Source organism: Cornus florida, unplaced genomic scaffold (genome assembly GCF_030987335.1).
Source record: "Cornus florida cultivar Cherokee Brave unplaced genomic scaffold, ASM3098733v1 CherokeeBrave_3.0.0_Hap2_Chr10, whole genome shotgun sequence".
NCBI classification, from domain to species: Eukaryota; Viridiplantae; Streptophyta; class Magnoliopsida; order Cornales; family Cornaceae; genus Cornus; species Cornus florida.
This window is the reverse complement of record NW_026775580.1, coordinates 114,752,640-114,770,059: the sequence shown is the minus strand read 5'-3', so window position 1 is coordinate 114,770,059 and position 17,420 is coordinate 114,752,640. Positions and strand designations below refer to the sequence as shown.

Sequence of the window (17,420 nt, the reverse complement as noted above, 5' to 3'; positions counted from 1 at the left end):
AATTTAATTAAACATCAGTTTGTAATGCAACGACAATCAGTTTTCAAACAAAACTTGTAAACTACTGATAAACAGATTAAACTTAATGATGCTAGAAACTGTTTCAACATGTATAAACGATGTAATTAAGTCTTACTTTTATTCCTGGAGTATAACTACGTATGCACAGAACACAAATTCATGGGAAAGAGAAGAACATAAACTTGCGTTTTCAGAGTTGAAACACAAATTCCACGTCTTTGAGTTTTCCCTTGCTCTGCTTTGCTATGCCCCCTTGCTCACTATCTGTTTCTTAGCAGTCCCTTATGCTACAGACGTAAACTTATGTATTTCTAAAACCCTAAACCCCAATAAGCGTATGTTTTTATAGGCTTAGACATTAACCTTAATCTATGCATAACTCAGCCCATAGAACAATCTAGGTTAAAATACAATGTTGGCTGAGCTTAAACCTAATATAACTCTATGTGCCACCTTCCATACAGTCACGTGGAAAATAAAATTAACTGTAAATAAAACAATTCACTTTAAACAATTAAAGTAAACTCATTAAACCATTTAAGTTAAGTAAATTAAGTTAAGTCAATTTAAAACAATTAAATCAAACCAAAGAAATAATCAAAAGCAATTTAAACAACAAAATAAATATCAGAACTATCCTTTTGAAATTAGGGGCATTACACTTAAAAACTCACTTTTAACAGTAATGATAGTTGAGAAGTGAGTGCTTACTTTGTGGTGATGTATCCAAAGCTTAAACAATAAGTGAGTTATTTACTTAAATGGTTGAGTTATGTGATGTGTGACACATGAAAGGTTATGACATGTTAAGATGACTGACTTAACACGAACCTAAACATGAATAACTCAATTCATAAATACAAAAGATGTAGAAGCATAAATTAATTAAATCCCATTGTAATTAATATCTCTAGTATTAATTCACAGTAATTTCTGTGACATATTATAAGAACAAGTTAGAAATAAAGTGAATACATATGCTGTGATACCCCCTAATTTTGGAACACGGATTGATCAAGTCCAAGCACAAAATCAAGGGATATCAAAACAATTTAAGTATTTAACAAGTACAGAATACAAAGATGAATAATAAAGAATAAATAAACCGCTGAAGAAAACTAATAAATAAATATTACTTAATGATTCTCCAACAATTACAATTCGGAAATCCCATAACTCAAGGACCCCTTAAACATTATCCAATAATCCAATACTATTTAAAAGTACACAAGATGAATAGACGAATGACAGTCTCCCAGCTGCGGATCCTCAACCTCGAGACTGGAACCTCTAATAACCTGAAAAATAAATCGTGGGTTAAACCCTACGAGCAAGTTCACTCTACCAGGCCTCTGAAAACCAATAAGCAGATCATCTCTGATCAAAACCAAACCTAATAAAGTTTTAACTTTAATAAAACACGATATACATGTCTATATATAATTATATATACTATACTAATCACATCCATTAATAGGTTTATTAAATTTCCATACCTATTAAATAATTATTAAAATAATATTCATACCTAGACCAATCTACCATTTCATTTTATAAAAACTCCTTTGACCTTAATCCCATCCTAGTCAGTTGTTTAATCATTTAAACAACAAATTATAATAAAAGAAATACTTTATTTAATCCCAACCCGATAATGATTTTAATTGTTTAAATCATATATCCAAAATCCAAGTTTTGACAAATCATCCACGTCTTCCCCAATATTATTTTATTAATGTAAAATAATACACTAACCAGTAAGTACTAAACTATTCTCATTTAAGAATATCTAACCCTAATCCAATCCATACATACAACAACTATAGATGATATTTTAATCATCTAACACATAACAACGTAATTATGCTTTGGCAAATCAACCATGCCATTGTAAATATTTTTATTTATATATTGGCAATTCAACCATGCCTCCATAAGTATATTTATTTATACATTGACAATTCAACCATGCCTCCGTGTATGTATATTTATACATTGGCAATTCAACCATACCTCCACAGGTATATTTATTCATACATTTAATTAGCAATTCATCCATGCTTTCCATATATGTATTCTATTCATACAAATATTTAGGTAATATATTTAATCATTTGACAATTCATCCATGCCCACACTTTAACCATGAATTAACTTTAAAATTAACAATACGCTAAATCATACATAGCCATCACATGCATATTATACGCATATCATTAATTTAACAACCAGCCTATTAAGATATGCCAAATAAGAATGATAATATTAATCATCTTAAATGATTTATATATATATATACCTACACATATGTTATTTAATGTATTTATGTGTTTAACACCTTCTTTAATAATCCTTGATTATTTAAAATCAATATACATACATACATACATATATATATATATTCATCCTTCCATACAACTCATAGACAAATTAAACTATATATACACATATATAAATAATTTTATATATATATATATATATACACTTCCTTCCATAACAAATTATTAATTTATTATATTTACACAAATTAGTGCAACTAAATATGTCAGAAATAGTTTCCTTTAAATACTCCATATTGGTTTAAATAGTTTTCCGACACTTCCTCACTAAAACATAAATATCTCCTAGTAGGATGGGAATCTGATAATGAAATTGGTACCATTGGAAAGAAGACGAAAAATCCTTGAATTTGAGCTCAAGAATGACCCAATTTCGATTTAAAATAACTAAGTTATGACCGTTTTAATTTCTAGTGTCGAATTAGGCCAACATTGTTTCCCACGCGCGCCCACGTGCTTACTATGCACTTGCACGCGCTGGATTCAAGCCTCCTTGTGTGCTGGTATTGGCTAAGCTCTTTCAGCTACCGTGAGCTCACCACACTGAATCCATCACTTCCTTTATGCCGCATCCAATGGTCATAAATGAGTGCGCAAATGAACACGCTCACACTAGATTATTTTCTATTAACTATAATAGATCTAAGGTCCAGATCAGCAAGTGCACCATCTTCTCATGGTCTGCAATACACTAAATAATCCCATAGTTGACCAGACCACTTCTATGGTCCAGATACACATGCGCACCAAAGTTTTATGCACCGCGATGCACCATATCAATTCACATAAGTTTAATTAATCAAATGGCCCTAATTGGCGTATACACCCTATTATCCTACACCGCGCCGCACTGGATCAATTCTTTATTGTGCCGCCGCTCCACATGCGCCAGTTACCTAGTATATATATATATATATATATATATATATATATATATATATATATCCTAACAAATAATAGGAAAATAAATCCTAATAAATTCCTAAAAATATCAGAAAAATTCCAGAAAATTACAGAACAATTCTAGAAAATAAAGAAACCATAATTAACTCTCTTGGGTCACAAATCCACCTATAGATTGATTTTAAAATATACATAACACCTATATATATCAATTAAAATCCAACAATCTAAAAATCAAATATAATAGTTTATACTTTTTAATTATTCCGATCTAACCATAATTTTTAAACAAATAAATTTAATTAAAGTCTTGATACTCAAGGTGAAATCCTTATGAGTTCTAAGAGGAAAGTTAGAGAAAACTCGCCTGAAGGTTTCGAAACGAAACCGACGCTTTAAGCTTTAATTATCTCTTCCAATTCCGACGTCCTCCTTTTAAGATCCGACCTCCTCCTTGTCAGCCCTTCTTCTTCCTCTCTCTCTGTCTGTTTTATTTTTCTAACGTGTAAAACCTTTAACCCTAAAGCCTTATGTGTATTTTTATACACCTTAAATTCCAAATCCTATTCCAACTAGTATTATGAATTAAAATAATAATCTTTAAATAATTTATATCTATAAACATATATATATATATATAAATATATATTCCTTCCATAATTAACTCATTAGTTAATTAAATCATATATACTTATAAATATCAATAAATATATATCTATATATATATCTTTCCATAACAATTATTAATTAATTATATTTATATATAATTATATATATATATATATATATATAAATGATACAAAAGTGATCATTTAAATAATTAAATAACCACGGACCTTCATTAATTAACCCAATAAGGTTTCATACAAGCCCAAGACCACATCTTTTGGTCCAACTTTCCTTAAGCCCAATCCAATTAATTTAAATAAATAAGATAATTAATTAAATACCGAAATTAAAATAACTAATTACATGAAGCACATAAACAAACAAGAATTTACAACTAAGTCATATAATACCAATAAAATCAACACACCAATAATTCAATCAATAATCAACCACACAAACAATCAATCATCATACATAATCACGAAATATAACTTAATTAAAATAAGATAATTAATCTAGCACTCAATAAAATAAAATAAATCATTGAAAAATAAAATAAAATAATTAATCCTAATTAATAAATCTTTTAAAATTATCGGGGTATTACATATGCACTAGAGATTGTTATGCATGCTTGTTGAGAAACGAATATAGAACCTTGGAAAGGTAGATGAGGTGAAATATTTAATATATGATATTTCAAGAGTTGGAAAACCATAAGAAATATATTATATATAAAATTTCAGGATTATCCCAAAGTTGTGGGGGGATATTGTCCATAGATGAAATTTGCTATGAGTTACCTCACCAGATAAGAAATACTTATAAATGTAGGATTCTTAATCCTAAGAGATTTTGGATAGAAACAAAAATCATTTATAGTATCATACGAATAGTGCATGTTGTTTCCTATGAGAAAAATATTATGGAACAACTAGAAGAGTTCTTTTTTCAGCGAAAGAGCTGAGTTATTTGTTCTAGTTAAGGAGGAAAGTGTGCAAGCTTATAAGTCCTTGAGTGGATTAAAGCTGGTACCAAGAGAATGATATAAATGTGATGTATAAGTCATTGTATGCCTTACAAAAATTAATGGTATACTAGTTAGTAAATTTGATATGAAAGATTTAACATCTGATAACATAGTATATTCTCAATAGAGTGAGATTGAGATAATACTAGTTATGATAACAAAAGCCTAGCTAACTTTTGTAGATGTAAATCTCAAATATAAATACTAGTCAAAGTATATCATCGGTTAAGATTGCAAAACATCTTAATAACTGTGTTTAATTACACATTTTTAATTCAGGATCGGATCACTGAAAAACAATAAATTGGGTAATTGAGATACACCCTAAATCCAATATTACATAGATCGAGGTATCTAACTAAATTGGAGGTGTAACAGTGATGCAATCTGAATATGGAATATTAAAGACTTCAAATCCAAGAGTGGATATGTTTTTTATATTAAATGTGTAGTTGTATATTCTTAATATAACTCAAAATTAGAAACTTTGAATAAATCAAATAGGAAAGTCAATAAACTTCACCTAGAGGACATTTCAAAGTAAGTCTACACCTGTGCCACTAAAGAAAATAATTTTAGGCCACAAAGTATACAATTGCTCTCACCTAGAGAAATCTCTGCATAGTGTAATATTTCTAAACACAACCTTGTGGCCACATATAAAATTGAGGGTTGTACTAAAGAGCAATTGTACAGATCATCGAGGGGAATGGGATTAAAAGCCAAAAGCTAACGAGTAACCTTAATGGAAACCCAACCTAGTTGATTGGAGATCCCAAGATCTAGGTGTAATACCCCTAATTTTAAAAGGATAGTCTCGGTATTTATTTATTATTATTATTGTATTTTTTTAATTGTTTAATTGATTATTTGATTAATTGTTTATGTGTTTAATTGAATTAAGTGTTACTTGATTAATTGGCTACTTATCTATGTGTTATTTGTATTTTGTCTAGGTGTTATTTGTATTATTTGTTTAATTAGATTGTGCGCTTAAATGATGTATTTGATTAATTGTAATTAATTATAAATTAAATGATTAAATGTTTTATTTTATTTTATTTTATGGTTATGGTTAGTGGTAATGGGCTAACTAATTGGGTCCTATGAACTACTTGAATAGGAGGTTGGATGGGTATGGATAATTACCCATGGATAGTTGTATATGTATATATATAGATATATATGTATCTACATATATATAAAAAGGAAAGTAATTTATTAATATTATAGTAACTTTAGTATTAATAAATAATCTGATGTATATATTTTATATATTTATATAATAAGGATATACATATATTTTATACGTAACATGTTTTAAGTTACCTTTTTAATATTATGGTAACTTTAGTATAAATAAATAATCTGATGTATATATTTTATTTATTTAATAAGGATACAGATAGATTTTAAGTTACTTATTAATATTATGGTAACTTTAGTATTAATAAATAATATAATGTATACATTTTATTTAATTAATAAGGATATATATAGATTATATACGTAACATATTTTAAATTACCTTTTTAATATTTTCATTTTTTTATTTTTCTTTATTAAGTTGACTTGGATTAGGAAAAGGAATAGGATTATTATTTAGCCTATAAATATACAACTATAGGTTAAAAAAGGAGTGAAAATATATTACGTAATATATTATAAAGAGAGAGAGTTAGAGAGAGAAGGAGAAAGAGGAAGGAATGAGGAGAAAACCCTTTAGAGAGAAGATCAAGGAAGAAGAAGTTTAACTTTCAATCCGAAAGTTTAAGGCAAGTTCTTCTTCTATCTCTTTCCCTTTGATTCGTGTTTCTGTACATGCCTAGGAAATTCCATGATTTATTAAACACATAAAATTAAATAATTATACATGTTTAATTGGGTTAGAATATAGATTTTATGAAATTAGTTCATATTTGTTCTTGTGTTATGAATTGATAAAATGCATGATTTTGATTTGATTTCTTATGTGAATTTTTACATGTTTAAATTATGTATTTTTCATATCTGTGGAATGATGGAACGTAGAAACATGCCTAGGATTCCTGAACATTAAATAGGGACTTGGGTTTTAATAAATTTAAATAGACTCAATCATAATGATGCTTACTATTTGAATGTTTTAAACAAACGAATGGATTTAATCTTTTAAAATATTTTAGCAATTAAGATTAAATGTGTAGGATGAATTGGATATAGAGAATCCTTATTTAACAGTATAATAAAATATCATCATGTATAAGATTCAGTTTGCGTAGGACATATGATATAGGAAGTTTAAAGAAATAATAAGTCATTCCTATTATGTGATAACTTGATATCATATTTCTCATAGTTATTTATGGAATGTTTGATGTATTTCCTTAATTATTACACCAATTGTTAGATTGTGTGGTTTAATGCACCGGTATAGGACGGTAACATTCTAGGGATGGATTAACTTATCAGTTAAGTACTACCTATTTTATATAAGGGAATGGATTAACTAAAATGTTAAGTCCTACTTATATTTAAGTCAGGTCAGCTGAACAAGTTGAATGACTTATGGAGGATTAATTTATTATATAAGGGAATGGATTAACTAAAATGTTAAGTCCTACTTATATTCAAGTTAGGTCAGCTGAACAAGTTGAATGACTTATGGAGGATTAATTTATACTGGATAGGATGGTTACTAGATTTTATATATATAAGTATGGTGCCATGATATGAGCTTGAGTCTCAGAATTAATGGTTAGGGCGCGTATATCGCCAGGGATGTGTAGCTAGATATAGTGTAGTTGTGTACCCTGGTAGGTCTAGGTACTCATGCCCACTATATGTGCGTTTTGCATGTTGCCTACTATTCAGGTTGAGACAACCCTATAGTCTAGTGAGGTTCCTTTAGTGTGTATATATATATATACGGACTACTAGTTACTGTTGGATTGACTATGATGTATACGTGTATCGGATCTCTGCTTGGACTGTAGTAGAGTAGAACTTGTTTGTGGGCCTGACCCACCATTATTTTTCAGGTGTTCGTCACGAGTAGAGGTTGTTCGTGCTGAGCGGGGATCAGTCTACTTCATTCTTCTGATGCTACATAGGAGTTCCTTTATGATTCAGTTTCCTGATTTAGATAGTTATTGCCGTCATTTGTTTAGTTTGGATTTTCTAGGGGTCCACACAGTATGGATTCCCGAGTTGTATTTTGGAGGATCAGTTGTATCAGAAGAGTTTATTAATTAATGGAAATATATTATGAGGTTTATTATTAGATTATCATTTTAGTTTCTTGTCAGCATTTTATTTATTCTTCTTTATTCTTTTGTATTCTGTGTTCGTTTATTATCAATTTGTTTTGATATCCTCGGGTATTCGGGCGTAGGCCTGGCCAACCCGCATTCGGAAATCCGGGGGTATCACACTAGGTTCAAAGGGACAACAGAAATTCTGAGTGACTCACCAGAAGCACTGGGAAGATATAAATCTTCTGCCCATTTCTATGATGAGACAGTGCTACATACAGCGAGGATTAGGATAAGCTACGCTTTTAATGACTCTTATACCTTGAAAATTCAAGTGGGGTATGGTAGGATACTCTTAATAAGAAATCACCTATATGAGTGTGAAGTAGGGCCGCTTCTATGAGAATTATAAATGGCTAAGTTTTTTGGAGCACTTATTGAATACCAGGAGTTGTTCGGGGCCAAAATGAACACAACAATGAGAACCAACTTTGTGAGGAAAGGTACTGTGTGTTTGTTATTGTCTTGATTTACACAAACGGCTGAATAGTTCAAAACATCGCGTTCACTGGTTAGCTAGTAAATTCGATAGCAATACACTAGGGAAGGTTTAAAGTCAAAAACTACATATCCTGATGCAGTAACTTTCTAACTATACTCTCTCTAGTGTCTGCACGATCATCTTTTGCATTTTACACAAATTTCCATTCATGTGGGGGATTGTTGGAAACGGAGACATTAAAAACATAAACTTTGGATGAGGTTTGGAATAGATAGTGAGAAATAGGGATTTAAGAGATATGAAGAGAGGTCTTAGGGCGTTGGAATCACCACTAAGCTCATGTAATTAACCACTTGCTTTCCATTTATGGGGAATACATTGTTGTGAACAAAATGCGACTACCAATTACAATATTAAGTATGGACCATCAAATTCATGTATGAATTGTTTACCTAACCAACAAATAAATTAAGTGTAGCACAACCCATCAATTCTAAGCATGACCCATCAAATTAGTAACAATTGTAACACACATCAATCTAGAGAATCATGGAATTTGCAATAATAAGCCATGGAATATCAAATCAAGTATAGATTGTCTACCTACTTACAAACATGAATTAAATTGTAGAACAATCCATCAAGTATAAGAATAATCTATCAAATTAATTAACAAATCCATTTAATGAAAACCCATGCTTAGCCATCACTAAATCCTTAATTAATCACACATAAACATGTAACCAACATAGAGAGTCTAGTATAGAGATTAATTTTCAAATAATCACACATAAGATAACATGTAATCAAATAGAGAATCAATAGAAGGTAGATAATATTTCTATTTAATATTGTTGTGTTATTTTTAAATTAGAGTCTTCAAGTCAATTTGACTACGTTTGAAGATAGAATACTTGTTTCCTCCTCCTCCTACTTCTCGGAATCAGCATTACTAAGCGCGCTGGTTTTCCAGAAATTAACCTACTATGCGTAATTTGTTTTGCAGAAATTAACTTGTGAACAAGGATATGAAATTTTACCTCCACAGTTTATGTGAGAGTAAAAGTTTTGTTTTTAATTGATTCATAATTGGATTTGAAGTGTCCCCCATTATTATTATAATTATTTTTTGATTTAAGCCATTTAAATAATTTATTTTAAACTTAAAGTGAGATTCAATTAATTAGTCCTTGTATTTATTTTTTGGTAAATAATTAATAATCACTGGTTGTAGACCAAATGAAATGAAGCGAAGCTTGAATTATGATGGGTCCAAATTGGGAATAGACACTAGTATGAACAAGCTAGAAAGGGTCCGACAAGGCTCAGCAGCTTGTCAAAGCAAGTAGAGGAATACATCTTCTTCACTCCATCTGCAGATAGGCATTGATTTGTCGTATAGGAATGCTAATCAATATTGGGATTCCTAAACTATACAACAAATCTACATCCATGACTAGTATTTTTACAAAATGATGGATGGTGTTCTTCACAAATGTCGCTTTCTTCATCTGCTCTACTGTCTACCCATACCCATATCATATGTCAAGCTTGACGTACTCTTAAAACATTCACATGTGTTGGTGATACATTGGTTACAATACATGGGTTTAAGGTGATGATGGACAATGTTATTGTCTTGGGGCTTGGATGTCTTTGCCCAACTTGGAATTGACGTCTCAGCTGACAGTACGTGTTAGATGGGAGTTAGGACATGATCCTAATTAATACATGGAGACATGAAATGAATGGATCAAGACATTATAAGTGGCATGTTCCATGTTTCTCAATTAATTTTCTTCTCATAAAACTTCAATGCCACAAAGTTTATGTGGTTAATTTAGCAATTTACATGTCTTTTCAATATATATTCTGAAAATTAAGTTATATTTATGTAAAGAGAGTATGAAATGAAACGGTAGAATAAAATGCTGAACTTTGTTATTGAATTATAAACATGTTTAATTTGAAAGAGAGCATTATTATGATCACAGAGTTAAACACCTAATTTGTATGGTGAGTGTCATTTGATTTTTATTATTATTGTTTTTCTTCTTTAAATGATTTATTAATCGGATAAATTTCATTTACCTCTTTTAAAATTTGCTAATATTTCTTATAATTTATATTTTATAATTCTACTTATGTCTTATGAGATTCTGATTTATATCACATATATTTTATGTCACATATTCTCTTTATGCTTAGGCACCTGACAAAGAGAAACAAAATACCTAATGTCTAAAAGGACAACAAACTTTTTATGAGGAAAAAAGTAAAATAACACATTTACCCTTGTAAATTTCTCATTTAGCTGTCTTCCATGATTTTGTGGGTCTACTTTGCTGCTTTTATGGGTCTAGTTTTGGGGGTGTTGCCCACTGTCTAGCCCAACGCTAAAATACCCATTTTAAAGAAAAACAGTCAGTCCCAAGGTACGAATGTCATTGGTTTAACATTTATTTCTCAAATAGGTGGGCCTATCCAATTCCATGGTTCGTGGGTGTAGTTTTTTTTTTTTTTTTTTGTTCGTCCAAGTCTATTAACCAAACTACACATTGAAGGCCACAACCAGTCCATCATTTACTTCCCTCCTTGACTCCTTGGTTTAAATGACCGTTGCAGATCCAGCCAGCGCCACAATAACCGCCAAGCCACTTCTTTTATCTGGTCAATACAAATGATGACTCTCCCTCCCTCCCTCTCTCTCTCTCTCTATATATATATGTGTGTGTGTATAAATGAGAAGAACGATGGTTTGTTTCTGTTTTATTCAAAGTCAAATTCATCTTAATATGAAGCGTCAATTTTGTACACGCATTTCTCCTCTGCAAAACCAACCTCCACAATCAACGTAAGTTGTTGTATCTTATGAATTGTTGAGTTCCATATGGGTGTTGTTTTATGAATTAAGTTCTCGTACTCTTTGTTGATAATGTATCTGATTGTTCATGTTCTGCTTGATAATATGTATCGCTGAGCATTTCAGAAACGGCATTAAATTGGTAAAAAAACTAAAATCATCGAATGCCTTGGCTAAAAGTGATTTTAGCAAATTCCATATTAACAACTGAGTGCGAATCAAAATTAAGAGAAAGGGTTTTGATTTCTTATTATAATTTATAACATGGTCTACAATGTTTAAGCATTATGGAACTTCTAGCAGGCTGGTTTCACCTAATCAACTAGGCCTTGCGGATACACGGACATAAAACTATTTGCACTTTTGATCCGTAGCTTTACATTATCATTGAATTATCAATTAGGGTATTATTTTGAAAATATGTAAACCCCAATCTTGAACTCAAACACAACTACTTGGAATTTCTAAATCCACGAGGGTTTGTGCAATTTTTTTAAGGTTTGCATCTTGAAAAAATTAATTAGGTCAATTTGATGGGTTTAAAAAAAGATTCTAATGAAGCTGCATTACATTTTCAAACCATTTCTAAAACAACGACGACTTCATTCTCACTGGAAGTTCATTTGTGAAACATTTGAAATCAAAGAGTTCAATCTCAACTGCTATCGTATTCTTTTCTTCTTTTTCTTTCTTTTCTAATTTTTTATTTATTTTTCTGTTTTCTTTTATTGTAAATCGTCCACTTCTTTATTCTATTTTTAATGGAATTAGTAATTTTCTACAGATAGGTTCAATCTCTTCCTTAAGATCTCCTTCAGATTGATCAGTCAATGGATCAAACTTCACAGCTGACTAACCAAATTGCAAACAACGAAGACTCTAATACAGATTATCAGTCAGATTCAGGACATACATTGCTTCATGAAAGATCAAGTCCAAGTAATTATAGTACTTCAATCATCTCTAGGAGGAGTCCACTGCCACTATCAGGAGCCACAAGAGGAATTAGTAACAGAGGCATTGCTGAAACTTCAAACCTCTCGTCAGCAGATACAACTGAGCATATCAGAAACACTGATTCGGGTGCATCAGGTGTTCCTAATCCTAGGAATTACACCACATTGTCTCTCAACCCAGTTCTTGATTGCCATTTTCCTCCTCCTCGAATGACTTATGCATTACAATATATTCTACAGAGGCCTTTACTGCCTGCCTCCAGGTTCATCGCTTGGAATGGAAGTTCTGCACATCAAGTCCATAGCCAACCTCCTGCTTCATCAGACGAGATTTGGTCTCAGGATGAGACTGATCATATTAGGCGGCAATATGAGGAATCAATTCTCTGTATGCTTAGGGTACCTGATGATTCATTAGAAGGGTCAATGGCATTAACAATCTTGCCAGCTGGCAATGGAGTGAATCTCAGACTTGTATCGGAGGTTTAGCTTTCTTGATGAAGTCTTCCTGTGAAAAATTTGATATTTGGTTTGAATCTCCTTGACAATTTTGTTTTAGTATGTAGATATGGTTAGGGGTGAGGGCGAACCTTGGCGCAACGATATGGTTGCTCCATTGTGACTTGGCAGTCACGGGTTCGAAACAAGGGAACAGCCTCTCCGCATGCGGAGGTAAGGCTGCGTATGTCTAATCCTTCCCAGCCCCTGCAATGACGGGAGCCTTGTGCATTGGGTTTGCCTTTGCCATGTAGATGTGCTTAGGGGTGTTTTGCATGGCATTTTTGATATGTCAAAAGAAAAGCCTCAAACTAGTTTACTGGCAAAAGCTAGTTTTTTATATGTGAAGCAGTTTTTGTTGGAACCCCTTTCTTAAATTATCATTAGCAGCATCGTAGGGAAGCTGCTAAAGTGAAAAGTTTAGCTTGTACTTAAATGAAAAACATCACCAAATCAGAACTGGCCAAGCTGTAACAAGAAACAAACATTTAGCACATTAAATCTTAAATTCAACCATGCTTTTGATCCTGTCTAGGATGCTTTCTACGCCCTTGTTTCTGATTTCTTACTTTTTTTTGCCTTTAGTTTTGTATTCATTCAATTTAGCTCACGAATTGTAACAAACTACAGGAGCAGGACATTCCATTTCTAATCCAATCATTATTTTCTTTTATAACTGATATGATTGATCGCTATAGAGATATGAGGATTGACGTGGATCGCATGTCCTATGAGGTAATATCACTTCAGCCATTTTCTTTTCCAACACACTAATATAATCTAGTCTTCTTATCCTTCATCATTCACTAATGTTTGTGTCTCCCTGGCCGATATTAGGAGCTGTTGGCTTTGGAAGATCACATAGGGAATGTTGACACAGGATTGTCTGAAGAAACAATGACGAAATCCCTCAAACACTGTAAATACTTTTTACTCACAGAAGAGAATGCTGAGAAAGATTCTTGCAGTGTGTGCCAGGTACTTTTAAATCAATGAATTGAATATTTCTAGACATTCCTTGGAGAAAGTTATGCAACATACAAGTGAATGTTTGTTTGATGGCAGGAGGATTATGAAGAAGAGGATGATTTGGGAATACTGAATTGTGGCCATCGCTTCCACATGGAGTGTATTAAACGATGGCTAAGATGCAAAAATCTCTGCCCTGTATGTAAATCTACTGCTTTGTGTACAACAGACCACACATTGCCACAAATTTGTAGTCTGTAAGATTACCTAGATGAAGTTAAAACTTCATTTTTGGGAAGAAAGTTATTTTATCTGGTAAGTATAGTGAAGTTTTTCCTTTATTTCCTACTCTTGCTTTACATGATAATGCTAATATTTTCATCCTTAGTTTGTGCAGATTACTGTGGAAGTCAATTTGTTCATATATAAACATTATGAGAAAAGATACTTAGGAAGTTAGCCATTAGCAGCTGCAAATTTATAGAAGGATGATTGTCCCATCAAGTTTTGTTCTGGAACTGCCTATATGTACAGATCCAATCTTGAACTTTTTCTTCTGAAAGTATATTGATTTTTTTTCCCCAAAATTTTTGAAATCTACCAAACAAATATACCATTTTGTTTAATTCAGATATTTATATCAGCTAGACTTTGTTTTAATAGAGGTATATTGTTGCAACAACTTCAAAGTTCTTAAATGGAAACAAAAAATTTACAGCTCTGCATGTCTAAGATTATCATACAAAGGATACGAATATCAAGGATCAGTTGGAAATTTGGGGAATTTATATAGAAAGCATCGGGTTGAAGTTCCATGATTGAATCATCATGCACATTTGCCCTCCTGAATGTCCATTACTTGCTTGGAGCTTTTCTCAGAAGTTGATTAAACTCATAATCAACAATATAGATTGTGAAATTTGATCTAAAATCTTCAAATGTTGTATGGGTTATGCTATTTAGGTTTCCTCATCTATGGTGGAGCAAGTGGTTGTTCGTCAATCAGGTCAAAAAGCTCATTGCCAATCCCAAATCCAAGCATCTTGGCCATGTCACTTGTCTTCAATCTAGGCTTGGGAACATTATGTTGCTTCAACCAGGAGTATACAATAAAAACCTTCTTCATGATAAACAATTCAAGTGCCTCAGGGTTGAAAACTACACCCATTCTCATACTCATCTGCAACAAAAAAATTTAGAAGTTAGAGACATTTTTTGCATCCCCTCCCTCCCTATATGAATGTGTGTGAGCACACGCGTGTTGTACCTGGTGAGGAACCAACATGGCTGCATACCGAGCAAGCTCTCCAGCGCGCCAGTCCAACAGGACAGGGAGCCATGGATAGGTGGCATCAAGTCTAACAAACCAAAGTCTTATATCTGGAAATTCAGATAGTTCTCTAGTATCATATGGATCTTCTTTTGTGTAGTTAATGGTAAAGCCAATTGTGCGTTCAAGAAACTCCTTTGGCACGGCTAAAACAATATTATCATCCAGAAAGAAAAGTTATAAGCACAGTACATAGTTTACATGTATGTACTTAATAGTTTAATTTCTCCCAAGATGCTTACCAGACAAAGGTGAGGTAATTCCAGTAGCAGTGTGAAATGGGGCTAAGTCAAGGCGACGGATAGCATCATTATCAATAACTATTTCATACCGGCCTTCGGTTGGAGGCATTGGTGGTGGAGCTTTTGGTGAATCTGTCATTGACAAAGTTTGGAGTTAATTTTTAGCAAAACATGTCAATTCTAATAAGGTGCATTACTGAAATTCTATTAAGATATTGAGACTTGAGAATGATTGGAAGCATATTTGTATGACAGTAGCTTCTACTATATACAATAACTATTATCCGTGTTTTTCTTCTAAGTTTTTAATTGATATAGATTGCTTCACCATGTATGATTAAACTAGAACTATGGGGGCATCCAATCATAATTGAGGTTGTATTAACAATGCAGATATAATTCTTTAAAAATGAATGAAACGCTTACCATCTTCAGCATCATATAGAGAGAGGTCGTAATTCCCAGATGGATTGAATGCCACAGAAACTGTTACTTGTCCTCCTTGTCGGCTCAAGTTTGATGCAATAAAAGAAGCTGTTGAATCTGTACTTGGTTTGCAGGAAATCCATGGACTCAAAGAGGGAATAGTGTGTTTTAATGTAGAAGAAAGTGGGTATAGTGGTTTGATGGTAGCCATGGTTGTGGTGCTTAGAAGGTCTGAGTGTGTACTCTGAGTTTTGACAGTTGAGGTTGTTTTGCCTGTTTATTCAGTTTATCCCCTTTTCTTTGTGGCCTTGTGTTTAAAATGCTCATATCCATTTTGGGCTATGATAGCATGCTCCTCACACACATCACTCAAAATGCTTTTTCCAAGATAATTGGGTGGACCCACCATTTTTTTTTTTCTTTTTTTTTTTTTCACTTCAGTCAGGGTTCTGATCATAGATTGGTGCAATGAAATTTATGACAACTTAACTTTTGCATCAGGCTGAATTTTTTCTCCAATTTTGATGACAAGAATGTCTTTCAAGTTTTTGAATTACTGCTATGTACTTACCAGTGGGTGTCACTGTCTTAATAGTGCTGGGCAATGCCCGATAGTCGCATGTTCCAATGTTTTGAATTTTATTTTTTTGTATAGTCGGGACCAGCACTTGGGATGGGGTAAGCCGGATCGGCCTAGCAGCTTAAAAAAATCCAAACATATTGCCCATTGATCCCAGTCAATGGCTGCAAATTTCTTTGATTGGGTTGTCCTTCGATTGTGTTAGAAGTAGCAGAATTTCAGTCAGATTCGATCATTAAATTTTTTTTTATTTTTTAACCAAGGCAAACAAGAATATGAAGCAAACAAACTACATACAATGTAACCCATCAGCCCCAGCAAAAACCCGCCACAGGGCAGGTAAACCATAATACACTTGCGCTTCATTACGTGTATATATAATAACTAATGTTATGAGAATGGACGGCAAAAAAAAGAAAAAAAAGTTAGATAGAATAATTACAAGAGATGGATTCTTAAAAAAAGAAAAAACAAAAGAGAGCGCAAAAAGAGTTCATATACAAGATAGATTCTGAATTTTATATACGAATATATTTCTTTTTATTTATTTATTTATAAAAAATCCATTTATTCAAGAATAGTTATAAAAATAAAAAAATAAAACAAAAAAATACACATACATACATACATACATATATATATATATATATATATATTTAGAAAAAACAAAAAATGAAAGAATTTATTCACTCAAGAATAAGTGTAAGAAGAAATATATAAAAAATTCATCCATATCGTGTGAATGAATTATCTTATTTATATATATTTTTTTTTCAAAATTCATTTATATATATATATATATATTTATAATCTAGTTACATAAAACTAATTAGTAAAAATAGAGATTCAAGTAATTAATGTATTTAAAATTAACTAATTTTAATTAAGAATGTAAATGGATAATCGCTTGCGGATTGCA

At 31.8% G+C, this 17,420-nt stretch overlaps 2 protein-coding genes across 5 annotated transcripts; one reads left to right on the top strand and one right to left on the bottom strand.

The window, feature by feature from the left end:
- Window positions 1–11,110: 11,110 nt before the first annotated feature.
- Window positions 11,111–14,510, top strand: LOC132277380 (E3 ubiquitin-protein ligase MBR2-like). Of its 4 annotated transcripts, none has more exons than XR_009471016.1 (6): window positions 11,111–11,491; window positions 12,289–12,939; window positions 13,585–13,689; window positions 13,792–13,932; window positions 14,020–14,238; window positions 14,321–14,510. XR_009471016.1 is itself a non-coding variant. In XM_059779241.1 (5 exons), exons 2-5 carry the CDS (start codon window positions 12,331–12,333, stop codon window positions 14,182–14,184), a joined length of 1,020 nt encoding a protein of 339 aa, XP_059635224.1. In that variant the 5' UTR covers window positions 11,111–11,491; window positions 12,285–12,330; the 3' UTR covers window positions 14,185–14,242. The 4 variants fall into 4 exon arrangements, 1 of the variants encoding a protein (XP_059635224.1); XR_009471015.1 differs by having other exon boundaries at window positions 11,112–11,491; window positions 12,285–12,939; window positions 14,312–14,510; XR_009471014.1 differs by having other exon boundaries at window positions 11,114–11,491; window positions 12,285–12,939.
- A 96-nt stretch (window positions 14,511–14,606) lies between these two features.
- LOC132277381 (protein CHLORORESPIRATORY REDUCTION 6, chloroplastic) lies at window positions 14,607–16,223 on the bottom strand. The gene is made up of 4 exons (XM_059779242.1): window positions 15,922–16,223; window positions 15,496–15,627; window positions 15,191–15,399; window positions 14,607–15,103 (listed from the first exon to the last, which is right to left on the bottom strand). Exons 1-4 carry the CDS (start codon window positions 16,130–16,132, stop codon window positions 14,897–14,899), a joined length of 759 nt encoding a protein of 252 aa, XP_059635225.1. The 5' UTR covers window positions 16,133–16,223; the 3' UTR covers window positions 14,607–14,896.
- Between the last annotated feature and the right edge of the window lie 1,197 nt (window positions 16,224–17,420).